Consider the following 27,288-nt stretch of genomic DNA (forward strand, 5'->3'; position numbering starts at 1 on the left):
CAAAGATTCTTTTAATATTTTGAATATGTTACACTTCTTCATATGTGTTTTCTTACTTCATTTATGTCCTTTTTTTACTTTATGGAAAACATTAGTACTTTTGTGTCTATAATATGATGTTTAGTACGGAAGAGGATTAGGGCCAAGCAATAATAAAAAAATAAAACCATCTCGAGATTAAAGTCATTATATTGCGAGATTAAACTCGTTAAATTTTGAGAAAAAAAAGTCGAAATACAATCTTGAGAATAAACTCATTAAATTTCGAGAATAAAGTCGTTGTGTTTCGAGAAAAAAACTCGTTAAATTTCGAGAAAAAAAGTCGAAATACAATCTTGAGAATAAACTCATTAAATTTCGAGAATAAAGTCGTTGTGTTTCGAGAAAAAAACTCGTTAAATTTCGAGAAAAATAGTTGAAATAATCGTGAGAATAAACTCATTTAATTTAGAGAATAAAGTCGTTGTGTTTCGAGAAAAAAAGTCGAAATGAAATGTAGAGAATAACGCATTCGATCAGTGTTCATTGCATAGCCTATAGAGGACATGGCAGAGTTGGATCACTTAGTCAAGCTATATTTTAGACTTTCTTTCAGTAACAAAGAAATACTATCAACTTAACTAATTATGACACAATAATAATTAGCACACAAACTTTAAAGAGAATTTGCAAGCGGCTAGGTCTTTTTAGAAGAAAAAAATCAGTCCAATTTGCGCGATGTAGGCTACTCGCTTTCGTCCAACATGCAAGGTTATCGCTGGCTTCACCCAAATGCACTCTGGCACTTGGACAGCTATGATAAATTAAAACCGTACGGCATTGCCATTAATGGCGTGTAATGTAATGAGTTTATTCTCAAGATTGTATTTCGACTTTTTTTCTTGAAATTTAACGAGTTTTTTCTCGAAACCCAACGACTTTATTCTCGATATTTAATGAGTTTATTCTCAAGATTGTATTTATTCGACTTTTTTTCTCGAAATTTAACGAGTTTAATCTCGAAACACAATGACTTTATTCTCGATATTTAATGAGTTTATTCTCAAGATTGTATTTCGACTTTTTTCTCGAAATTTAATGAGTTTAATTTCGCAATATAATGACTTTAATCTCGAGATGGTTTTATTTTTTTAATATTGCTTGGCCCTAATAATATTACAGTGTTTCCTGTTTTTACCTTTAATCAAATAAATGCAGCGTTGTTGAGCATAAGAGACTTTACTTCAAAAACTTTAAAAAATCTTTCTTTAAAAAAACTTTTGAACAGTATTGTATATTTAGTATTTTTTTACAGTATAAATGGGCCTTATACATGCAAATATATAGCTGTCTTTATATTGACAATGGCATCCTAAGTTTGGAAACCTCGTACTGTGGTGCTCTGATGTCTGAGTACCTTCATACTGTGTGTTTTAGTGGCAGAGCAACAGAGAAACCCTGGAGTCTAGTGGAGAGAGAGTACTGGAAGCCCTCAGGAAGGGGACAGAAATCTCTGCCAGCCCTGGAGAAACTCTTCCATCCGGCCCAGATGTTGCCAACAGATGTTACCAGCAGCTGGCTCACTCTTATGAGGAAGAATATGGAGGTTTTCGAGAGGCACCAAAGTTTCCTTCCCCTGGTAAACAAAACACTGGGATGAACTGAAAGGATTTATCACTAAAGCTTATACAGTATTTACAGTCTGTCATTAATTTATTATTAGAACAGAGTCACAAAGAGTGTAAACACAAAATTCTGTTGAACACCTGTCTTAATTACCTGTCAAATATGCATCTGCATTAATAATGTGTATTGACCTTGTGTTTTTTTGTTTGTTTGTTTTTTCTCCAGTGAATCTGATGTTCCTGATGTCATTTTGGGCAGTAAATCGTGCCAGCTCTGAGGGAGCAGAAGCACTGCGAATGGTCCTTCACACTCTCCGAATGATGGCACTAGGGGGCATTCATGACCATGTGGCACAGGTTACACGAAAATACTGTGTATTCAGAACCTGTCTCAACTATAACAGATGTTAAATATCAATTCTTCCCTTTTAATTACATAACCAAACACAAAAATCTTCTTTTTTTTCAGGGCTTTCACAGATACTCCACAGACTCCTCCTGGCATGTTCCTCACTTTGAAAAGATGTTATACGATCAAGGCCAGCTTGCAGTGGCCTATATCACTGCTTACCAGGTGGGAATATATTTGTGGGGGTACTCATTATATGCATTTTATATATTTTAATATGTGATATATTTTCTGTGTCTCTTATCTGTCCAGATAATTGCTTATATCTAGAAAGCAATAATGAAATACTGTGCTGTACTTCTGGAGTTTGTAGACAGAATAAGGACTTTATTGGTGTTTTATATTGCTTATTTTGTGTTTCTGTATCAAAAGTTAAAGAAATGGTTTACCCAAAAATGAAAATTTCCTCACCCTCAGGCCATCCAAGATATAGATGAGTTTGTTTTGTGTTAACTTCAAACCATTGCTTCTGGCTAAAATATGAGTCTTTTATCCATAATATTGCTTTCTCCAGTGAAAAAAAAAATCTCATCTGAATCAGGAGAGAAATATGCACTGATCATGCACAGTTTACAAGCAAAAACAAGTCCAGAAAACAGTTCTAAATAAATATGTGGGTGCATTTTGATGTGAGAGGACAACAGTGGATGGACTTTTTTGTACTTGTGTTATCAGCTGTTTGAACTCTCATTTATATGGCACCCATTTACTGCAAAGGATCCATTGGAGATGTAATGTGACCCCCCCCCCCAAAATATGTTCTTATAAAGAAACAAAATCATTTATATCTTGGGTGGCCTGAGAGTAAATTTGTAGCAAATTTTCAGTTGTTTTAAGATGATTTTAAGATTTATATAATTAATCAATTGACATTTTCTAGTTATGTATCTGGCATTGGCTTTGCTGGGTGTGGTATTGTTATGGCTGTTGATCTCTGCAGGTGTCGGGGGAATGCCTACTTGCAGATGTGGCTCGTGACGTGTTGCTTTATGTCTCCAGAGACCTAAGTGACAAGGTGAGTTGTCTTCCCCTTCATTAGAATCCCGCATTTGGCATCAGTCATGCTGTATCAGGACCAACCCACAAAAGCACGGAAAAATCGCCCAGGTCAGAGCCCTTTTTGAGGTCAACCCTCCTCCACTATACTGCACAGGGTGCCAGCCATCTTGTGATAATGAATGAATTGATGACACACACAATCAAATTTTGAAAATTTTATTTTTGATGATTTATGGAGTAATTAGGTACCAACAATGCTTACCTTGAACCTTAGTTATCTATTCATTTTGGTTGTGAGAGTTACATTAGAGGTCAGTGTTTTCCCTGACGCAAAATATACCTGTTTGGGAAAAGAATACATAAAATAGCTGAAAACGTTGCATGCTCTCTGTACTATAAATCATCCCCTTGTTATTATTCTGTAATTGAGAACCTGAGGTTCACTGTATGCTGATATTATGTAATGTAACATGTTTTACGAGATAACTTGTGGCCAAGAAGTAATGATCCCCTCAAGAAACACAATGTACTTTCGAAAACAGCCTACAAGCGACAAAAAATAAATAAAACACATTTGATTATGAGCATTGTGCTGCCCTCTGCAGTCTGGTGGCTTCTATAGCGCTGAGGATGCAGATTCCTTTCCTACGGTGGAATCCACTGAGAAGAGAGAGGGAGCGTTTTGTGTGTGGACAGCAGGAGAGATCAGAGAGCTGCTTCCTGACATTGTGAAAGGTGCCACAGGAGCCATAACACAGGCGAATATCTTCATGCATCATTACGGTGTGAAAGAGCAAGGCAACGTGGACCCCGCTCAGGTTCGGGAATTTGAGGTTTTTATGAGAGCCAGAACCTTTCTAACCATGTTAGAAAGACTCTTGGCTACAAATAAATAAATAAATAAATGAAATAATATTAATAATACAAATAAATGTTTATGTATTTGAAGAATTATTTTGGATTAATTTTTAAAGCATGATCCAAGGTATAAAATTATGTTAATGTGTAGCTACCTGTTTCTTCCATTTCCTTACCATTTCCGTTGTTGTAATTCAAAAATAATAATATACAAAAATATTATTTACAAATTTACATTTCAACTACTAAAATAATTATTGAAGTACTATTACAAAAAGAAAAGTTTAGCAAATATATTAGAATGCAAATTTTTTTTTAATGGCAGGGATTTTTGTTTGGTATGTGCGTTTACTGATTTGTTACTAAATCTTGTGCTCTTGGTGTTTTTGTAGGACCCCCATGGAGAGCTGCAGGGTCAAAATGTGCTGATTGTGCGTTACTCAGTGGAGCTCACCGCTGCTCACTTTGGCATCAGCGTGGACAGACTGTCTGAGCTGCTGTCCGATGCCAGAGCCAAGCTGGCCGAGGTACGGAGAGCACGCCCACCTCCTCACCTGGACACCAAAATGCTAGCTTCCTGGAATGGTAAGTTTCCCGCATCCTGATTGGAAGAAAGTAAATGTGTCAGCCAGTAATAAACTGCTGGAAATTCCAGGGGACTGAGCAAGAAAAGATTTAATTAGAGTTAATTGCATTTCTTACAATGTTTTGAAATGGAAACATCCATCAATTAATCAATGAGAGGCTGAGGCATGAAGAAAATCACAATGCTTGCATCCCCTAAAGCTATTTGACCACTGTCCTATCTTCACAATTTTATTGATTTAATTTTGCAAACAAGGTCCAGTGTTCGACAAGCTTTGTTAATGTTTTTTTTTTTTTTTTACTGGGTATGCCTTAATAGCAGCACTATAATGTTAGAGTTCTTTCATGGGGTGCTTAGATGTGGTGCCAAGCCTTCAAAAGCCTACATAGGGGACCTCTGGGTTGTGGTCTTTGCCCTCGTTGTCTTTAATGAAAGGATATCAAAGCCTTCGCAGGGTGCCAAGGCCCTTTTAGAGCTCTGGCTGACAAAAGAGCTCAAAGAATAGTGACTAATGAGCTGATATCTTAATTAAAGAAAGCCTGAGACATTGTTTAATGAAACTGTTCCTTCTAGAGCTACGCTCCATTACATTCTTAATTCATACCGACTGGATACTGGTACCTGCAGAGAAACTCTCTGCATTAATCAAACCTGATAGGCCCACTCGCATAGCCATGAGACATGTCAGGGCTACAGGCACATGGAGCTCTGACAGGACTATTGTTCGTGATCCCCAGCCCTCTGAACACATTGTACTTTAGATCTTATAGACTCTTAATGTCTCCTTTTTTAAAACTCCTCTGTCTTGGCTGGCACCTACTGCATCTTTATCAAAATGTTTTTAGCCCTTGTTGGGGGTGAGTTTCATTATCTGAAATTCAGAACTCTTCTGGAAATTTTTAAATAAGCAGGTTGTTAAGTTTGATTGTCTAGTACTTTTTGCCTAAGAAACCACAGTCAGAATATGGCTTTGGCATTCCAAGAAACTTGTTTTCTAAATTGAACACGGTCAGGTTTTCCAAAGCTTCTAATCTGTGTCCACTCCCATTTCTTTGGTTGGTCAGGGCTGATGTTGTCCGGGTTTGCACGTGTCGGAGCCATGCTGGGCGACAAAGCTCTGCTGGAAAGAGCTGAACGAGCAGCTTGTTTTCTCCGAGAACACCTGTGGGACGAAGAGGGCCAGAGGATTCTCCATTCCTGTTACCGTGGAGATAATATGGAGGTGGAGCAAGCGTAAGGAACATTTCTGGCTGTCCCAAAATAAAATGTATTCAGCCTGCAAAAGCACTGAGGCTGATATAAGAATAGTTATGGATTGTAAACTGCTAGTTTTTTAGCTTCAATCTGATTTCCCACCATTATGAAAAGAAAAGCCTATTTAAAATAGAAAACCTAATTTGAATGTTAATTTGGCAAGTTTGTCAATGGAGAATATAGAAGGGATGTTTAGGGACGTTTTTACATATTATTATCAGGGATGTTGTTAACTTTAACTATTTAAATGAAAATTAGAAGTGATGTTTTGGCAACTAACTAAACAAAGTTAAGTTGAAATTAAAGTACTAAAATGAAATTAAATAAAATTATTTAAAGAATAATAAAAATGACAAGGACATAACAAAATTACTAAAACTAACATTCAAATAAAAACTAATTCGCGTCTTAATAAATTCTATAATACTATATAAATAATGCAAAAATAACATGGATTATGAGCAAGGTGTATGTACTTTTACAGTAGGGCACGAAAACTAGCACACATTCTGTCTTGCTTCCAGGTCTTAATTGCCTTGGCACATATCCTGCCAATGTAGAAATGACCCAAAATCAGCACAGTACAAAGCTTTTCAATTAAATCGCCCACAGACACACACACACACACACACACACACACACACACACACACACACACACACACACACACACACACACACACACACACACACACACACACACACACACACACACACACACACACACACACACACACACACACACACACACACACATAAATTCACTGGCCTCATTCTTGGGATAACCTCTCATTTGTACCTTTCATTAACACACTGTGTCAGCACATCGGTCATCCCACAATGCCGAGTGTGCTTGTCAGGTCACGCTGATCATTTTTATGAGTTAACCCACACACCATTTGTAACTGATTTCAACTGGCTGTTTTCAGACCTTTTTCATTGAGTGTTCCACAATGGGATAATGACGAAGTAGCTTTGTCATGCTGTCACCTCGCATAATGCTTAATCAGGAACACTCCTTCTGTAATAATCTGATTGGCCTTAATACTTAGAATTTAGCGTAGGATGAGATGTTTCTTCTCTTGCAGTTCTGCTCCGGTCTGTTTGCATAAGGGAGCTGGAAAATTCTGTCGGTCTGTTTTTAATTTCCTTTGGAGAATTTCCCTCACAGGGAATAATTGAAGCATCCCAGCTAGAAGATGAATTACTGAGGAATTAGTTGTGTTTCTGGCCACCTGATTTCATCCATTCAAGAGGAACTACTGTCTTGCATTGTTCCTCACTTTGAATATTTCTCATTCACAGAGATAGTTCTCCAAAAATGAAATGGTCATTATTTACTCTCAAGCCATTTAAGATCCCATCAGAAATCCTGAAAATTGTACTAGTCACTTTTTTCCATGCAGTTGAATGGGGAAGTAAACTTTTATTATACTTTTATGGTGCCTTTTGGAGCTTGAAAGCTTTTGACTCATTGTAATTGCTTGGAAAAGAGCAAGGAAAACAGCCTTTGCTTTTGTCTTCTGCGGAAGAAAGAAAGTCACGTGGGTTTGGAACGACATGAAGGTGAGTAAATGATGACAGAATGTTCATTTTGGGTTGAACTAATCCTTTAAAGAGCCTTGTGCCATGCAGTGAAAACATTTAGAGAGAAATCTGGCATGAATGTTTGATAAAAATGAGACAGGTTACCTGACTGTTGTACTTCTCAAATGGAATTAAGGGCCTTTTATTGTAATAGAAGAAATATGCTAAAGTATCTGGGCCAGGTAAAAAATGTAGTGCCAGGTGAATTATTCATGAACCATCCAGTGGCTGTGCTGTTATTCCAAGGAATGTGGCAAATGGTCCAAATCTTGTTCAGCAGTATAAAAATCATACTGCATTGTGAGTAGATCTATCAGTTTGGAACAAGAAGCCTTCTGGCTCCTGAGATAGAAAGAGGTTAGACTCTTTTTTTAAAGCTTCGGTCTCCTGACAGGTTTGTGTGGAAGTTATGATGTGGCTTTGCTGCACTTTGAAGAGACTGTATCATCTGGTGAGAATACAGAGAATGAACAAGGAAGGAATGGAAAAATCCAGGGAGAGTTGTTCTTTAAAAATCGCCTGGCAGGCTGATTTGTTTGTTGTCTTACAAAGAAGAAACTGAAACAGACGAGTCATATTTTTCTCTGAACCTATAAACCTAGCTGTGGGTCGAAAATACCTGAGAAGAAACTTACCTCATGGTCCAATAAAGGTCTAGTTAGCATATACAGTTTAGCCACTGCTACTAGATGCCATAACCATAGACTCAGCATTTGCCATTTATATTATAATAGATATTTTACCAGTGCTCAACGTTTTTGGATATTTTCATCTGAGTTACTGTCACTGATATGATGGATTTCTCCAAGTAATGTAGAACTCCTTCAACTTTAAAGCACAGATGTTTAGTACCTAGTCACCAGGTTTTTATCTAAATTCACCTGGCACTTATTGTATATGACATTTGAATAGTGCATTAGAGCTGACAGCTTGAGGTATTGGTCAGAGGTTGAGGGTGCTCTTCTCACAGGCACCTCATGACATTTTTCATCCTTTGGAATGTCTGTTGTTTGAGCTAAGAACTATGAAGGCTAAGTTCCCAGCGTTAAACCCGTCTCGTCCGTCCTGCTGCCGACACTGTACTATCTTCAGTCCTGTCACTATCTGTTTCCTCACACTCAGCTGGCTACAGTGCCACCTCTGTTCAAGGGTCAGAGAACAAGGGTTGAAGGGCCTTGATGTGATCTGAATCAAATTTATTTTAAACATCAAAGACTTTTGCAATCTTTTTGAGTGACACCACCTCAAAAGGAATTTCTTTTTGAGAAAAAAGAAACTTAGCCTTGGAACTTAGCCTTTGTGGCTTTTATACCACAAAGGTCCTGCTACGTAAATGTCTTTATATGCATTTCAATCAGTGCGCAAAGTGATTTGGTAGGGCATGTCATACTGACTGCTTAACTATCTGAATCTCACCCTTTTTTGTCATGCTTACTGATTAAAGAGACAGATCACCCATAAATAAAATTTATTTTATATTTTTCTTGCCTTTATGTAATTTCAAACCTGTTAATTTAACAAAATGTTCAATTTCTTCTTTTTCCCAAACAATATACAGTAAGTAGAACTTTTGCTTTCATCCTTTTTTTTCCCTTTTAACTTTCTTTTTTATAATAGAAGTTGAGCGACAGACAAAACGACTGCCTCTGACGTTTCCCTCCAATTTCATGTCATGGATTGCAACAGCCAATTCTGGCAGCAAATCAACATGAAGCTCTCTGAAATAAGAACAGAAGTACCATGTGGACATGAGCAGTTGTAATAGACTGAAATAGGACGTAATTCATGCAGTAACTCTACCCTGTGAATGTGTGTGATGTGTATTTTTCCCATGGGGCTGTTATGCACTCACACAAAGATTCAGTGAGGAAAAAGTTTCACTTTCAGTAAACAGAGACTGTTCTGCCTCCACTTATTTTTGTCTTATTTTATTAGACAAGTTTAGGAGAACCTACTTCCTTTAGTTCTTAAAGTACTATTTAAATTAAGCTTACATCCGGCCATAGAAGTCAGTGAAATATCACTGAAGCTCATTGAGATTAATCTTTTTACTTTTTATTTCAATGTGCATCCTGATTCTGTGTTGTAGTAATTTCAAGTCAAAGTCATCTTTTTATATTGCATTTGTGGCATGCGGTCAATAATCCCTGCTTGATTCGCAATTGATTAAATTGGTGTGAAATGAAAATTCACCCTCTCTATGCATTTTAGTGATCTAATTGTAAGCTATGTATCTCTAATTTTTAATCAAAATGTCAACAATCTAGAGAAATGACAGACTTCTCTCATCAAGACTTCTTTTTGTGCATTGGCTCAAGTAGTGCTGTGAATTTGGAGTGGGGAAGTGTTTGAAACTTATTTCTGCAATTCCATATGTCACTAGTTATACAGAAATTACACACTTCATTAATATATTTATGTTTATGACACACATAGTCAGATTTCAAAAACATAACCATAACATTTAAAACATTATTGTGATTTAAGCAAGTCACATGATATGATAGAATTGCTTGTAAAATACAAAATACTTTTTTTAAAAACGTAAAAGCAATTACAGTCATAAACATTGTACAGTCATAAATATTAAGGTAGGGTTATTATAGATAACTAAAACCTTAAAAACATTACTACTTAAAATAAAATAAATGTTACTGAAAAAATAGTGAAATAAAATAAAATATATAAAAAACGTAAACTTGTTTTTTTTTTTTTCTGCTAGTTGCCAAGACAACATTTCTCAATTTAATTTATTTTAACTTGATAAAATAACTAAAACTGAAACGAAATAAAATTGACATATAAAAAAAATTAATACAAATGACAAAAACAGAACAAAATTGCTTTAACATTAACTAAAAATGAAAATGGAAAACATAAAAATGAAAATTAATTCAAAATATAAAACCATAATAGTTTCTAGTGATACTAAAATAACTCTGGTTAAACTGTTTTCTGCATGTTATTCTAGTAGTTATTTACCAGCAGCGGCTAATGAATTGGAAGTCTCGCACATTCACAGGAAGTAGCTTACAGTGAATACAAGTTATTCATAGAGTCTATGAGTTTTGAATTCATTCTGTGAACCCTCTTCATTTCTTGTTTGCAAGGCTTCCACTGATATATGCATCGCTATAAATGCATTTTCCATTCTTTTGGTGTTTAAACTATTTCTGCTGGAAATTGGCAGACTGCCACAGTTGCAGTCAATAGAGCGTATGTTATGTCGATCAACCCAGCATAGGTTAACATGACATTATTACGCAGGTCAACCCAACATTAACAAGAATCTGAATTTGTATTTGTGGAAGAACAGAAGATCTTGACCTTCTCTACTAATGTTCTCTATAATGTTCTCTCCAGTGCATCTCCCATTGCAGGCTTCCTGGATGACTATGCCTTTGTGGTGTGTGGGCTGCTGGACCTATTTGAGGCCACGCAAAGGGTCCACTGGCTGCAGTGGGCTGAAGAACTCCAGCTGAGGCAGGATCAGCTCTTCTGGGATTCCCAGGGCAGCGGCTACTTCTGCAGTGACCCCTCAGATCCAACGCTGCTGTTAGCTCTCAAACAGGGTGAGGAGCAGAAATGTGACATCATGTGTGATGCTACCTGTATTAAGGGTGTGGAAAGCCTATGGATCTAGGCTTTTTACTTTGGGAGTGTGTGGGTGGCTATGAGTCACGGAAAGGATGATGAAAATCTGTAGCTGTTAGTCTACATTCTGCATCACTCCACCGCTGATAGCACCACCACACTGCGCTCTTATGGACCCTCGCCCGGGTAACTCTGTTTCAACCAGACATACCCTGCTGAAACCGCCCCATTCTCTCTTTACGTAACCTCATCACTGTCTTTTATTATGCTGTAATGTCCTTCTCTCTTTTCTATCTCACCCAAACACACTGCCTTTTTTCACACCATTTCTTTTCCAGTCCATCTTCTGAGGAATATTTCCTCCTCCACCCTCTCAGTGTTTCTGGGTAGAATTTGACCAATATAGAAGACTGATCCAGTACATCAAAGACTGTTTTGTTAAAGCAATTGATATTTCCTTGAAGTAACACCACATTCCTTTTATTTCACGCTGTGCACCATTTATCACCTTCAGCATGTCTTTGCTATGGAAGTGGAATGAGAGAGTGATTTTTCTTTCTTTTTTTTGTCTCCCACTACAATACAAAAAAGAAAAAATATCCGCACACATACTTTCAAACTATATAAGTGCCGGGGCTTAATGTCACGAATGACTTGGCTCCATATTTTCTCTGCAGGAATTGGTAGTACGAGCTGATGTGAGCAAATAGTCGCACCAGCGTGCCTGGGCCATGACTGATGGCACTGTGAAAATGGCACTGACACCAATGAGATATGGATGAGAGCTGAGAAAACTAACTGTTATGTTTTTGTTGTTGCTTCTGATAAATTAAAATGGACATAAGACAGATTTTTCATCTTTTTTGAGTGACTGGGCCATAATATAGTGAGGCAGAGTGGGCTCCATTAGGAGCCATGCAGTGCCGTCACGTGTCAGAACCGAGTCCCTTCACCTCTCTCTGTCGGTGGAAGATGGATTGCCTCCCAAAGCATCTGCCACTCTACATTTTACGCCTTGCCCAAACTAGACAAGACCAAAACGAGTCAGCTTTGCCATTTTGTAAAAACCACAGGCTGTGTAGCCACTAGATTTTCGAAAACAAAGCTATTGGGTTTCTTTATTTTGGGATTGAGTCCTTCAAAAGATTTTTGTTGCTGTTTAAATATTTTAAGTATTTTATAGAAAGCCTGTTTTCCATACTGGACACATGCAATGCTGTGTTCAAGTCCTCCTGGAAAGTTCTACATTATGAGTTTGAAAATCATGATGAGTATAGTCATTATTTATTTAGCTGTTTTGCTTCCACGCAAAGAGAGGAGGCATTTTGAGAAGCTGCATTACCATTCAAAAGTTTGGGTTTGGTAAGATTTTTCAATGTTTTGAATGTTTTTTGTGTTCATCAAGGCTGCATTTGTTTGACATAAACAAAGTAAAAACAATAATATTGTGAAATTTTATCACAGTAAATATTTTGTATTTTAACATATAAAGCAGAATTATTAGCATCCATTACTCCACTCTTCTCCACAATCACTGACACTTGATCTTTCAGAAATCAATTTAATTGTCGCTAGTGGTTGCTTAATATTTTTGTGGAAACTGATACTTTTTTTCAGGATTTTTTGATGAATAGCATTTATTTGAAATAGAAATCTTTGTAACATTACAAATGCCGTTCATATGTGCTCAGCTTGTAAATGCAATCATTCTGACTTGACTTGCACGCAGTAAATGGCCATGTGTGGTGCATGTGTCTTCTAAGGAGCAAGCTACCTGATATCATCTGCATGAGTTTAGTTGGAAAGGCATTGCTTCTATTCATCAGTCATCGCTTCCATCCCTCTCAGCTCCCAGATGCAATCAGCTCATTACACTGTGACACGAGGCACGGGAACCCACTCCCAACACCCCCTTTGCACACAAACAAAGAACAGATAAAGTAAATCAACTCACAGCTCTAGAGCCACTTCACTTGTGTTATCAGACACTTATAGCTCGGCTTAAACTGATAAATGTGCTCCAGTTAAATTGATATTGGAACCATCAATGTTATGATGCAATTTTTTCCAGAAGCCAGACTGTTTACGTCAGTGTGTTTGAAAACATGGCTGCTACGCTAGACTGGACTTATCTGACTAGAATACTATTGTATCAGTTCCCTTGTTTATTTATTTATTTATTTTTACAGATCAGGACGGCGCCGAACCCAGTGCAAACTCTGTCTCAGCCATGAACTTGCTGCGACTGTCCCACCTCACAGGCCGGCAGGACTGGATACAACGCTCGCAGCAATTACTGACTGCCTTCTCTGATAAACTGATTAAGGTGCCAGTCGCCCTGCCAGACATGGTCCGCAGTGTCATGGCCCAGCATTACACCCTTAAACAGGTAACTGCAGTCTTGTCCACAACTACTGAATATGGAGTTTAAAAGTCTGGTTTCACTTGTCACATCATGTCCAACTGATGCAATGGCAATGAAATGTTATTTTTTTAACCCTCCTTGACTGTGAATACTACAATAAGACAGACATGTTCTCAAGTCAGAGTCAGACTCCAATCTCAAGTCCAAGTCTTGACAGTTTTTCACTATATGCTTGTGACTAGTTTTATAAACAATCTTTATAAATAATCTTTCTCAGATTTATATTTTAAGTATTTTTAATATTTATGATTGAAGTAAAACTTATTTGAACTATAAATCAAGTATGTTTGTTTGTTACTTATTTGTTATTTATTTATTTATTTTCTAATTTACGTTATTATATTATTATTTTTATGTATTAGCATTACGTATTTATTTACGAATATATTTACATTTATTAAGATATTTATTTGTATATTATATGTAAATATTTATTTATATATAATAATAATAATAATAATAATTATTATTATTTTTATTAAATATTGTTTACAAATTATTTATTAATTTGCTTTTTTAAATCCAGAAGTGTATTAAATAATTAGTGAACAATACTTTTTGCCTTAAATAAAAAATTGATTATGACTCCAGGCTGAACTGAACTGAGGATAGACCATTGATCAAGGGACTCAGTTCTTAATGATTTTCCTGTTCCACCTGGTGTAGATGTCCTGCAGGTTGACCGATACACCTGTGGTGTTATATGAAGCTGACCGCACCACCCTCTGTACGTCTTTCCGGTCCAATGTTTTGCTGCTACTGTACCAGATAGTAATGCAAGCTGACAGGAAGCTCTCAATTGTGCACGCAAGTTTAATGATCTCAGCATCTGGAGAGCCATCCTAAACTTCTCTAGGCATGTGTGGGCCATGAGAAGCAGTCTGGAAGATACAACTTAGGGGCCCTCTTGAACATAGAGGTGTCAAAACCAGCCAGTGAAGCTGGTTGACCACAAAAGTCTTGCTTGTTAAGAAATCTGGTGGGGAAAACAACAAATCAGCATGCGGGACACAGCATATGCTGGCATCACATAGTGTTATTGTTAAAGTATTGATTAAAAATATAAATAAAAAAAGAAAGAAACTTATTGACCCTAAACTTCTGGACCCTAATCTCTAAGCTTTTTGGTATATCTGATCCCTGATTCCTAAGCTTTTTTTTGGGATGTCAGTATGACCCTTGTTACTTAGTAGGTACTGTAGTAGGATTGATAGAAAGTTCATCCGTCCTTACTATAAGGACCGTTAGTGCTTGGATCTGTCACAGATCAACTAGACTGATGCTGCTGGATTAAAGTTTTCCCTGTCAAGCCAATTTTCCAAAGTTTCCTCCTGTTCCTGGACAATTGTATGAGCTGTGAACATGTGTCATGGCCATCAGAGCTCACCATCGGAAGAGAAGTCATCAGAGTAGGAGGAATAACAAGCTAGAGGTCCAGCTAAGGGCAGCCCACTGCACATCACATCTGCCCACCTCATTACAGCACCATACAAGCAGTCCTGACCCTTTCTTCGTATTCTTTTTCATTCTTTTCGCATTTGTTCATTTGGTGGTCCATAATTTTTTTTTTTGTTATGCTCACAAGTTTGTTGTTCTTTTCTGTGTGTAACAATCTCTTATTTTTCTTGTAGATTGTTATCTGTGGGCAGCCTGATGCTGAGGACACTGCAAGTTTGATTTCCTGTGTCAACTCTCTATTTCTGCCCCATAAAGTAAGTGTGCTTTACACTCTATGACAGAGCACTGTTAGGGCTATTAAGGTCACTCTAATTGGGTGTTTCAATCAGTCCATTCAACTTTGAAATACTATATGAGACAGGGTTATTATAGTTTACCAAAAACTAAAATACAAATTTTCTGCCCACAAGTGACTTTTAATTTTTAACTTCACATTTCAAAGATTTTTGTTTTTTTGTTTTATGTTTTAACATAATAAATATTGAAATGGTTTGTTTATTTCACAAATTTTTATATTTTAATTTATTTTAATAAAAAAGAAAATTCCAAATTGAATATATATATAGATAATTTTTTTTTTTTTTTTTAATCTTAGCTTTATTTTGAATTTTTTGTAAACTTATGTCTACAACTATGCCAAAAACTGAAATGGATGTCTTTTTTAATCTTCCATAATAGAGAGGTATATAATAGATCATTTTTTTTGCAACACTGGCTGATATAACATTAGTGGCATTTCACTGTATGTAGACGTTTTTTTTCTCTCATACATGACACGTTCATTGGTTTACACAGAATGCCTTGTGCATTGGAGCACAGTCATGCTAATGAGTTCACTTAAGTCATCTCCAGCGAAAGGTCAAGTTGTCCGATTTTTAACCTATGCATGCTGACGCAGACAGTGCAAAGCAAAGGGCTTGGACAATGGCTACCCACCACACCACATTTTACATTTTGGAATAATTAGTAAATAGTTAAGAGTTTTCTGTAGACGTTAGCCTTAGGCTTGGCTTTGTGGGGATTTTGTCTCTTTCGCTAAAGGTCATAGCTCAGGATAGCATTTGCACTCTTCCTGCCCTTTACCCCAATGCTCCTCCGACTCCTCTCTTCTCTCACATGATGACAGAAAGAGCAAACATGCACATGCTCGGCGCACCTGGCCTTACAAGTTTTAAGTGTGAAATACCAATAGCAAGCACAACAGAATACACCCCAGGGTCTAACCTTTTGCCATTTATTACAGTGGTCTAACATCTTTTATTGTGATGTTAACCATCAATGTCCTTTAGGAAGGAATAGTGCAAAAATTAGTATTTAAACTGAATGGATGAGAGAAATCACAAATGGAAAATTTGTCCCGTTTCTCTCTATTTCTGTTGTTACAGTAGGTGGCTCTGTAGGATGGCGTTTGGAGGATGTAAGCATGTGACCTTACACTCCATCAGTAAACCCTGAATGTCATATGAATGTCAAAGGTTATATTTGATCTCCTCATGGTGCATCATTTGTTCCTCCCTGGTGGGGCAAAAGCTTTGGCACATTCATCTTTTTTTTCTCATTATACCCACACTTATGTAATCTTAATGATACCGACTCTGTGAATGAGAAATGTAAGGTCAAGTCACATTCATTCATTCAGTCGGCTCCATGACCTAGAGGTTTATTTTTTGTTTGTATTTTATTTGAAGACTTAATTTAAAGATTTATTCACTTTAATATACTCTTATTGTGCATTTTCTTTGGTTTTCATAATCTTTCATTGGGATTTAATAACTTTCTTTGCTTCTAAAACAAATTTTCTGCTGACATAACCAAATCTGTGTAGGTAGGAAAATAAGCAGTATAAATATATTATTCCGTCAAATCCAGATGGAAAAAATAAGTCCTTTTCTACGTTGTTTACCAATTTATATTCTTTAAGAAATGTGTCACATTTTACAATTGCACTTTAAATGTTGCTCTACTGTAGGTTGTTTCTGCAGTCTTGGTCTTTTTCGGTTTTCATAGTAGTCTAGTAGGTATGAGAAATGTAATGTCTCTTGCTCCTGGCCAGATGTAATATTTGACTTGTTTAGTTATGGTCCCTGGACCGATTTGTGTTTGTTTGTTTTTTTCTGTGGGACACACAGAGGGGACATATTTAAAGAATATCCTGCCTGATCTGTTCAATATAACAATAAGAAATTGAAGATCAGGGATGTAAAACTCCAAAATCAAAATAATAAATTACAAAAAAACACTGGTATTCATTTCTTGAGTTCAACCCTGTGGTTTAGTGATCTGTAGTGATTAATGACTTAAATTCCAGCCTGTTTGTCACACACAGCTATTGTATGGCTTCGGAGGACTTGGAATATATTGCATAAGTCATATGGAATACTTTTATGAGTCAATTATTGCCCCAGTACTCACTCACTATTCTTTAAAAATTCACCTCATAAAGTATGTCCTGCAGAAATGATAGTAAGGGTGTTGTATGATGCATCGCAACTCGGACATGGACAATTCTGCATCGATGCAGTAATAGACCATAATCGATTATAGCCTATTGACGTCATTCGCATATGCGCTCATCACATTAGCTTAAAATGGCAGAGGGAAGCCAAACATCTAAGCAAGTATTAGATGCATGAAACTCATGTACTGGCAGACTTTCGTGAGCGCTTTGTGTCTGTCCTGAAGCTCACGGCTGCTGTTAAATGCACTTGCATCATATTTGCTTGTAAGCAATTTTTCCCTTTTTTGATTGTAATCTGTGTCTTTGTTTCCCTTATATAATGTAAAAAAAAAAAAAAAAATTAAAGAAGCCTGCTTGTATAATTTAATAAAAATGCACAAAATAAATCTGATATAAAGTGAATATGAAAATGTAGCCATGTGCAGTAATATTGAAAATTGAGGATGTGATGTATCGTGATGCATCGTGATATCGAATTGAATCGAATCGTTGACATGACAATCATAATCAAATCGAAACATGAAACCAGTGATGATTCACATCCCTAATGATAGAGATTAAAAATGACAGTATTTTCTTTTTTGGGGGGTGAGTGAACTATCTCTACTTTATATCGGTTACATTGGTGTGTCTTTTTTATGCATTATTCAGCTATATAAAATCTAATATAATTGAATTAAGCATCTAGACAAGTGATTTGCCTTGGCCAACTGAGTGAATGGAGTCTCACTCATTCCTACCCAGAGCATTTGAGCTCAAACAAATCCATCATAATGACATACACTATGAAAGAAACACAGTACTGAAGGCCTCTGAGAGCTCCCTGTCTTTCACTGTCCTTTCAAATGCAGTTCCTGAATACAGTCGTACTTGTCATTCTGGAGAAAGAGCATCTGCTAAGAGTAGAACACAGCAGCCCAGTCCCCTTTTCATTTTTAATCTAAATTCAATTGTATGTGCTCATGTGTTCAATTCACATGTTAAACAGGGTTCACATATCCCTTGGATTTGATGGAGAGAAGAACTTGGCCCCGTTGCCTAGGCACAGCAAGACGACAACCAGAGGAGGCTGCAAGTAATGAGTTTGTGTTAGTGAAGCCAGTTAAAAAAAAAAATGCAGAATTTCATCTGGTCATGGACTGATAAAAGAACTGCTCTCTCTTTCTCTCTCTCTCTCTCACACACACACTCACATTCACACACACGCTTCTCATTGCCTGGCTGTGACTAAGCCTCAGATGGACCCTGGTCTGAATTGTTTGTTTAATTGACTTGGACATGATAGAAAGATCCGCCCGCATCAGTCCATTGATTGCAAAGTCGGAAGGGCGTACTGAAAAATAGATGACTCTGTGTTATTGAGTTGAACCAGCAGTCAAATCATCATCCCTGCCTTAAATCCCTCGAGTATCACTATTCTTAGACAAATGAATAAACGACATGCTTTACCGTGTCGTATTCTCTGCTAAGAGACCAGCTTAGACTAGCATTGTTCAAGATGGATAATGTTAGTTAGTGCTGGCTCATGCAGTCAGTTTATAATCAACCTACAGCTGGATTTTGCATTGTTGAATCATGATTGTGTAATATTAGTCTTTTGCGTCATATTAGCATGCAAAACCAAACAAAAGGAGTCAGCTATTTAACATTGAGACAATATGGAAACCTTATTTTTCAGTCAACTTGTGGTTTTTCACACACAAATCTAAGGCCAATTGTAATCCAATAAATGCATATCCAGTACATGATAGATAAGGCAGAGATACAATTGCTTTATCTACAAGTGCAAATGTTTGGGGTCAGTAACATGTTATTTATTTATTTATTTAGTGATAGAAATTCATGGTCTTATTCAGCAAGGATGCATTAAATTGATCAAAAGTGACAGTAAAGTGATTTGTAATGTTATGAAAGATTTCTATTTCTAATATATGCTGTTCTTTTGAACTCTCTATTCAAGGAATCCTGAAAAGAAAAATGTATTACAGTTTGCACAAAAATATTAAGCATTTTCAACATCGATAGTAATAAGGAATGTCCATATTAGAATGATTTCTGAAGGATCATGTTACACTGTACACTTGAGTAATGGAGACATTGTAAAATATATTAAAATAGAAAGCATTTTAAATTGTAATAATATTTTACAATATTACTGGTTTTACTTTTTTGATCAAATAAATGAAGTCTTGGTGAGCATAAGAGACTCCTTTCAAAAATATTAAAATATCATACCGACTTCACACTTTTGGACGGTAGTGTAGATGTGTTAGTTCAGCTTGCAAAAATCAGAGGGTGTGATTGTGGTCAGAATAAAGAGTTTACAAAAAGATCAATTAGCGCTTTAGTATGGCTGAAATGTAACTTTTAACGTTTTTGAATTGTGTTAAGAAAATTCTTGCACTGATTTGAACAGAGAGGGATGTTAGAGGATGCTTTCATGTACGGTGGGCTGACATGTCTGCTTTCAGTTACATGGAAAGATTAAGTTACATTTCTCTCTCTATTTTCCTAATCTGTGTTTTTCATTTGTAACAAGAGAGACACGTAATTAGAGAGGGATAAATGGTTCTCACCTGCAGAGTCAGGACATGAATTAAACGTAATGAGAGCCATCATCTTAAGTCACTGAATCAGCCAGAACCAGCGCTTTGTCTCCATGGCATTGGGCATTCTTTATAAACAAAGAAAAACAGAGCTTGCTCTTACTCATTATAGTCATATAAATCCTGGCAATGGAAAGATCATGCATCAGTGCTCCTCAAACACACACATACATATTACTTGCAAATATTAAAGGCACAATCTGGTTTCCTGTGTGAAAAATGTGAAATTGAATCTCAGGCCTGGAGACTGTGGAGCTGATGAGATTTCCTGCTCGTACATTGCGAGAGCATTTAGAGCGGCATTGCGCTCTGTTTCCCATCTCTAAACCAAGAGCATCAGTGTGACACTGGCTCACCTTGCGTGTTTGTGTAGATATAGCTGTGATAGATTTAACCTGAACTCACCAAGGGTTATCAAAACAGCATTATCATTTAAAGTTGCACTGTCTGGGTCGCCTGTCTGCAGTAAGAGGCTGCCTTTTGTGTGCACTTCATAGTAAGTAAGTACCCCTTCTATTATCAAACCTGTTTGTTTAGCGTCACTGGAAATCCATCCATTCATCCATCATTCCATCCATATCTATCTATCATCTATCTATCTATCTATCTATCTATCTATCTATCTATCTATCTATCTATCTATCTATCTATCTATCTATCTATCTATCTATCTATCTATCTATCTATCTATCTATCTATCTATCTATCTATCTATCTATCTATCTAGCGTTCTATCGTTCTATCTATCTATCGTTCTATCTATCTATCGTTCTATCTATCGTTCTAATGTTTGCTGCCATCCATCCATCCATCCATCCATCCGTCCGTCCATCCATCCATCCATCCATCCATATCTATTTATATGAATGTTCTATCTATCTATCTATCTATCTATCTATCTATCTATCTATCTATCTATCTATCTATCTATCTATCGTTCTATCGTTCTATCTATCGTTCTAATGTTTGCTGCCATCCATCCATCTATCCATCCATCCATCCATCCATCCATCCATATCTATTTATATGAATGTATCATGTTCTATCTATCTATCTATCTATCTATCTATCTATCTATCTATCTTTCTATCTATCTATCTATCTATCTATCTATCTATCTATCTATCTATCTATCTATCTATCTATCTATCTATCTATCTATCTATCGTTCTATCTATCGTTCTATCGTTCTATCGTTCTATCTATCGTTCTAATGTTTGCTGCCATCCATCCATCCATCCATCCATCCATATCTATTTATATGAATGTATCATGTTCTATCTATCTATCTATCTATCTATCTATCTATCTATCTATCTATCTATCTATCTATCTATCTATCTATCTATCTATCTATCTATCTATCTATCTATCTATCGTTCTGTCGTTCTATCTATCTATCGTTCTATCTATCTATCTATCTATCTATCTATCTATCTATCTATCTATCGTTCTATCGTTCTGTCGATCTGTCGATCTATCTATCTATCTATCTATCTATCTATCTATCTATCTATCTATCTATCTATCTATCGTTCTATCTATCTATTTATCTATCTATCTATCTATCTATCTATCTATCTATCTATCTATCTATCTATCTATCTATCTATCTATCTATCTATCTATCGTTCTATCGTTCTATCTATCTATCTATCTATCTATCTATCTATCTATCTATCTATCTATCTATCGTTCTATCTATCTAACGTTCTATCTATCTATCATTCTATCTATCGTTCTAATGTTTGCTGCCATCCATCCATCCATCCATCCATCCATCCATCCATCCGTCCGTCCATCCATCCATCCATCCATCCATATCTATTTATATGAATGTATCATGTTCTATCTATCTATCTATCTATCTATCTATCTATCTATCTATCTATCTATCTATCTATCTATCTACCTACCTATCTACCTATCTATCTATCTGTCTGTCTGTCTGTCTGTCTGTCTGTCTGTCTGTCTGTCTGTCTGTCTGTCTGTCTGTCTGTCTGTCTGTCTGTCTGTCTGTCTGTCTGTCTGTCTGTCTGTCTGTCTGTCTGTCTGTCTGTCTGTCTATTGTTCTAATGTTTGCTGCAATCCATCCATCCATCCATCCATCGTTCTAGGCTTAGATTTTTGTTTAAAGTTTTCAAACAAACCTTTTTCAAGCAGTTTAAAGTTGCAATTATTCACCAGGTTTGCTGCATAAATTGAAATGGCATTCTTAATTTTTGTTCTTAATGGTGCACAACTCTAATATTTAAAATGGTGGATGCTAGTCTATGTAAACTGAATTAGCTTATGAACAGCTTATGTGGCCCTGAAGTGATCTGAGAAACGCAACTAATTCTCTGTTCGTTACCTGAGACCTTACTGCACGCTTCACTGAGTTATACAAAATGAATTATTCTCGTTCCACTGTACATATTGGGTATCCCCTGATCGCCGTGCCTTTGATGCGGTAATGGCGTGTTTAACCTCACTGAGCATTTGGTGCAAAGTATATTAAAGGTTTATGAAGACAGACCTAGAGAGGCTCGAGAGTGTGTTGCTAGGACCATACCGAAAGAGCATTTTTCACGATACATTAGCCAACCAAACTAGAAAATCTTTTTTAATTTAAATCCAATTATTGTATCATCTGTTCCTTCATGTTGAGGCGCAGAGTTTAATTGTGGGGAATGTGCTGTATAAGAATCTCCTGCTTTTGCGGTCTCCGGTCTAATCTGTTCTTACTTATTTAATTCAAATTTGCTAGAGGGACACTTGAATTCAACACACTTTTTGAAATCAATTAATCCCACCCGTTGCGTTCTGCAGGCATGATTAAAATCGTTGGAATTAATTTATCCATACTTTAATTAGGCAAAAACCCATGTTGATTATAAAGGTGGTACGGTAGGGGTGCAGATCCTCATGGGGCTTGTTACAGTAGAATATGAGGCATTAGAACAGCCACTGACTCCATATCCTTGATGATGGCAACCAGCTGCTCACTTCAGTCATGTGATTTCCTTGTGCTCATAGAAAGCCTGTTCTGAGATCAATTTAGTTCATCCAGATGCATAAGCATATATTAACGCTGTCCAGGTGTACTATTGCCAAATATAGAAAACGCTTGTTCATTTAAAAGTTCATTTAATTATAACTGCAATCCAGGGATGTGGTTTTCATACACGTTATTCCTTTAAGTACAGAGGAGACTGGAACCTTTTAAGTGCTAATATTTCTAGTGTTCATCTGAGATGGGATTTCAGCAGTACAGTAGAGCATGGACCTTTGTACCGCAAGAGTTCTAGACTTCGTCTGATTACTAAGACAAATGGTCCTGAATCCCTAACAAGGCCGCTGAGACATCACAAGAGCCAGAGAGGTCCCCAGACAACCCAACCAGAACGAAAGAGTACAAAGCAAAGGTTTAAAAAAGCCTTAGAATCTCAGAAATAACACAATGGTGGATTATAGTAGATCTTAGAAAACGAAATTGTGGAGCAGTAACACACAGTGCCAGCATATTGTTTAAAAACTTCACATTTCTGATTTTTCTGGAAGAGATTGGCAGAGTCTCTGATTACTTTTTGCCTTGTCTTTATAATAATAATTAATGTCAGCTAATCTCTTGTCTCATATTCCCAAAGTCAGGTCACGCGTCATCATCATCACTCATGTCTAATGAACAATCTAACTCTGCGTCTTTTTCTTCAGGGGAGATGCTAAAATACACCCACACACAATCAGCAATACTTTCAGTTACGTCTGTCACACAGATTTGTGTTTAGAAACAGTTCCTGAAAGTAATATCCGGTAGTCTAGCTTGTAATATCTATGATAAAAGCCATTTTTATTAATTATTTCTATTTATTAGTAATATCAATTAAACATGTGTTATGCAATATTTTTAAACAGAATTTGATATTATTGTGCCATTCTGCTTTCTGAAGACTAGTCAGAAGCCATGAGATTAATTGTGATAATTGTGTTATTTTGACAGTTTAGAAATGGCAAGAAATAAGATAATTATTTATTTTTATATATTATATATTTATTTAGAAAAATGTATCAAATTTATCAAATATATTTAATTTTAACCCTACTGTAATTTCTTATGTTAACAATGTTAGCATTCGTTTATTTTATTTATTTACATTTATATTTATTTATTTATTTGTTGAAAAAATTTTCAAGGAGGTCGCTATATTTTGGAGTTCTGGGCATCCAGACAATTGAAAACACTTGAACTAAAGCATGATTGGATATTGTTCATGTATTAACTAAACTTGTAATTTAGCTGTTTTGTGCCAAATTTAAGCAAAGGGAGCAAATCAAAGTTGATTTCAAAATCTTATTGGACATTATGATTTACAGGCTGTGTTCAGTCTAGTTTTTATTTGTTTATTTGTCCTGATTTCAGACCAGTGTAGTGGCTCGGCCTGTCACCAGCTGTGATATGTCACCAGCTCTCTGCATTTAACACACACTCACACACCAGATAACATCGGCCTATGAAATAACCTTAGATGTGGACCATGAGAGAAATTAAGGGATGGGATGTTGCAGTCCAGCTGTGTCTTTGTCCATCTTTCTTAAATCAGCTGCACTCAGATTAAACAAGATCTTTGTCTGTGTTAATCAGCATCATGAGGAGAAATGCTTTTACTTCAGTCTGTCTCATTTCCTCAGAAGCCATTTTTTTGTTTTGAGTTGCTCTGAAGTAGGAAAAGTCAGCAAAAAGCTTCTAGAAATAATTAATCAAATTAATTTGGTACTGTTGATTCCTCTGAAAGTATAGGACAAAGTAGAGGAAAATCATTTTATTGTATATCACTTTTCAAATCAATCCTTTTAACTGAAAGTGCTTAGTGAAAGGCTTGATAATGTGCACCTTCTGGAGAGAATTGAATAATATTATTGACCACAGTGCAAGATACTTCCATTTCCGTTCACTTTGCTAAACTAAGTTGAGAACTTGTTACGATTACCTGAAATCACCCTGGAAAAACCTCACAGAGAGAGACTTTTAGCCTAAGCCTACAGTTAGACAATTAAAATACCTTGCAAGTCTTTCATCCTCCTTATGAGAGTATTTCCGCAGGTACTCCACCTCATGGGAAATTGTCACTTTAGAGTTTCTTTGCCACAGGATAAATCCCTGACAAGCTTTAATGAGCACCCCAAGAGAGAACTGAGTGCTTAATAGGAAATGGGCTTTAGACGGACAAGCCAGTGTTCGTCATTTTCAGCCAGCTTAGCTGTTTTTTAAAAATGGTGCAGTCTGATTTAAGCTCACCCTATGTATTGCCCATTTGGGATCTGGACACCTTGTGAGTCAGGGTCAAAGATGCTTTGACTATCTTGCGAGTTGATCTTGATGTATGCATAGACCGACCTACTGTATGCATTAATCTTGCAGGAACAGTCAGCCCTTAACATCATTGAATCCTCCACAGGATCACGGGCACTCAGTCCAGAAGAGCAGAGTCTGCAGAGGTCAGGCGGTAGATCAGATGAAATAGATAAGAAGAAAATGTTAGGTGGTTGCTCTTTTCACACTTTTTGGCTCACTTTGACTTGTGGTCATTGTGGGCAAATATAAGCTTCTCCCAGTCGCATTGCTTCCTTATCTGTGGAGTGTAACTTTGCTAATTGTGGTTGTGAGGTGAAGCAGGTCTTAGGCCTTGTCCATATATTTACAGATATTTCTGAAAACACAGTTTTCACCTTGATTTTATTTATTTATTTATTTCTTTCTTTTTTTTTTTTTTGATATATGAATATCTTTTTTGATATATGAATATAATTTTTGTTATATTGTTTTTTTTTTTTTTTTGACAAAAAAACTTTTAAATTTGGTCAGTTTTCAGTTTTTAATGGTTAACAATGGTTAACAGGTAAAAATTTTTACTGGTAAAATTATTTTTTTTTCTTTGTTTTTATTTCTTCCACATCAGAAAAGAATCAAAAATTCTCAATTTTATCAATATTTCATTTTCATTTTTCACAAACAGTTTTACAGTTTTAATCCTCAATTTTGTATTTAAATCTTTTCCCTACCAGGTTTTTTTTTTTTTTAAATATAATTTTAGTCAGTATTTTGACATGTTGAATTTATTCATTTTTCATCAGTTTCACTTACTACAATCAGCGGTTGACTTGTTATTTTTTTATTTGTTTATTTATTTATTTATTTTGACAAAACACATTGTTTTTATATATGCTGTTATTGTCTGGATGTTTAGATGTAAGCACTTCCATCTAACAAATTTTATATTTCAACAGATTAGTCAGATACAACATTATAGAAAAATGTATATTTTTAATCAAAACATGAAAAACTCCCATTGATGTTTTATCATTGTATCTGTTGAAGAAACACTTACAATACCTTATACTCCACCTACTTATTCTGTACAGTGGCCTTTACCTTTGAGGGAAGTAGACTAAGACACCAGAATCAATGAGGTCATGATGCTCCATTCCTCTCCAACCAAGAAATAAACTTACGGCAGATAATTAAATGACTAATGGCTGTGTGCTCCACTTGTGCGCACTGACAGCCTCAAGCTCTCCAGAGAGGCTCCATCCTGCCAGGAGAAGAAGCTGATGAAATACCCCAGACTAATCAACTGTTTGTGTGTGTGAGTGTTTGGGCCTGATTTTGTGTGTGTGTTTAGGTGAGAGTACTGTAGGTAGGAGCTGACAGTCTGGAAGAAGGATATCAGTGCATGCTAGCCGGGATGCAATCACGACTTAGCTCATTGGAATTTGTGAATCAGAAAACAGAGGAGTAAGAGATGGATTCATGTGCGGAAGTGTTTGTAGCAAAAGCACAAAACACAGAAGCTGAGATGTAATCCAAACAACACCAGCAAAGCCAGCAGCTAAAGACAGACCAAAACACTAGTCTTTCGCCAGCTACAGTGGGGGAAATATTTATTTGATCCCCTGCTGATTTTGTAAGTTTGCCCACTTACAAAGAAATGAAGGGTCTGTAATTGTAATGGTAGGTTTATTTTAACACATAGAGACAGAATACCCCCCCCCCCACCCAAAAAAAAAAAACTACAACAAAAAAAAACATAGTATATAAAGGTTAGAAAGTGATTTGCATTTCAGTGAGTGAAAAAAGTATTTGATCCCCTACCAACCAGCAATAATTCTGGACAAGAATTTTGCACAATGTTGTATTCAGAACAAACTGTTGTACAACTATTCATTAATTTGCATTTGCATTTGAATATTGCATATGACAGATATAAACGAGTAGGTCAGGAGTTTTAAATGTAGTACCACTAACAGCCTGTAGATTGTTGCATTCAGAAGGTTTTTTTTAATATATATATATATATATATATATATATATATATATATATATATATATATATATATATATATATATATATATATATATATATATACTTAATTTTTTTTGTCAGATTTTGTTTTAGAACACAGAAACAGAA

General features: G+C 36.1%; 1 protein-coding gene across 1 annotated transcript in view; it reads left to right on the forward strand.

Moving 5' to 3' along the window:
* LOC109058218 (spermatogenesis-associated protein 20) overlaps nucleotides 1–27,288 on the forward strand; it is a 34,516-nt gene that overhangs the window by 1,797 nt on the left and 5,431 nt on the right. The window contains exons 6-15 of the mRNA XM_042767766.1: nucleotides 1,417–1,618; nucleotides 1,831–1,961; nucleotides 2,074–2,178; nucleotides 2,954–3,028; nucleotides 3,618–3,830; nucleotides 4,263–4,455; nucleotides 5,521–5,689; nucleotides 10,660–10,868; nucleotides 13,080–13,279; nucleotides 14,947–15,027. Of these exons, the coding sequence (XP_042623700.1) occupies nucleotides 1,417–1,618; nucleotides 1,831–1,961; nucleotides 2,074–2,178; nucleotides 2,954–3,028; nucleotides 3,618–3,830; nucleotides 4,263–4,455; nucleotides 5,521–5,689; nucleotides 10,660–10,868; nucleotides 13,080–13,279; nucleotides 14,947–15,027 (1,578 nt within the window). The remainder of the gene's footprint in view (nucleotides 1–1,416; nucleotides 1,619–1,830; nucleotides 1,962–2,073; nucleotides 2,179–2,953; nucleotides 3,029–3,617; nucleotides 3,831–4,262; nucleotides 4,456–5,520; nucleotides 5,690–10,659; nucleotides 10,869–13,079; nucleotides 13,280–14,946; nucleotides 15,028–27,288) is intronic.

Source organism: Cyprinus carpio, chromosome A12 (assembly GCF_018340385.1).
Source record: "Cyprinus carpio isolate SPL01 chromosome A12, ASM1834038v1, whole genome shotgun sequence".
Lineage (NCBI taxonomy): Eukaryota > Metazoa > Chordata > Actinopteri > Cypriniformes > Cyprinidae > Cyprinus > Cyprinus carpio.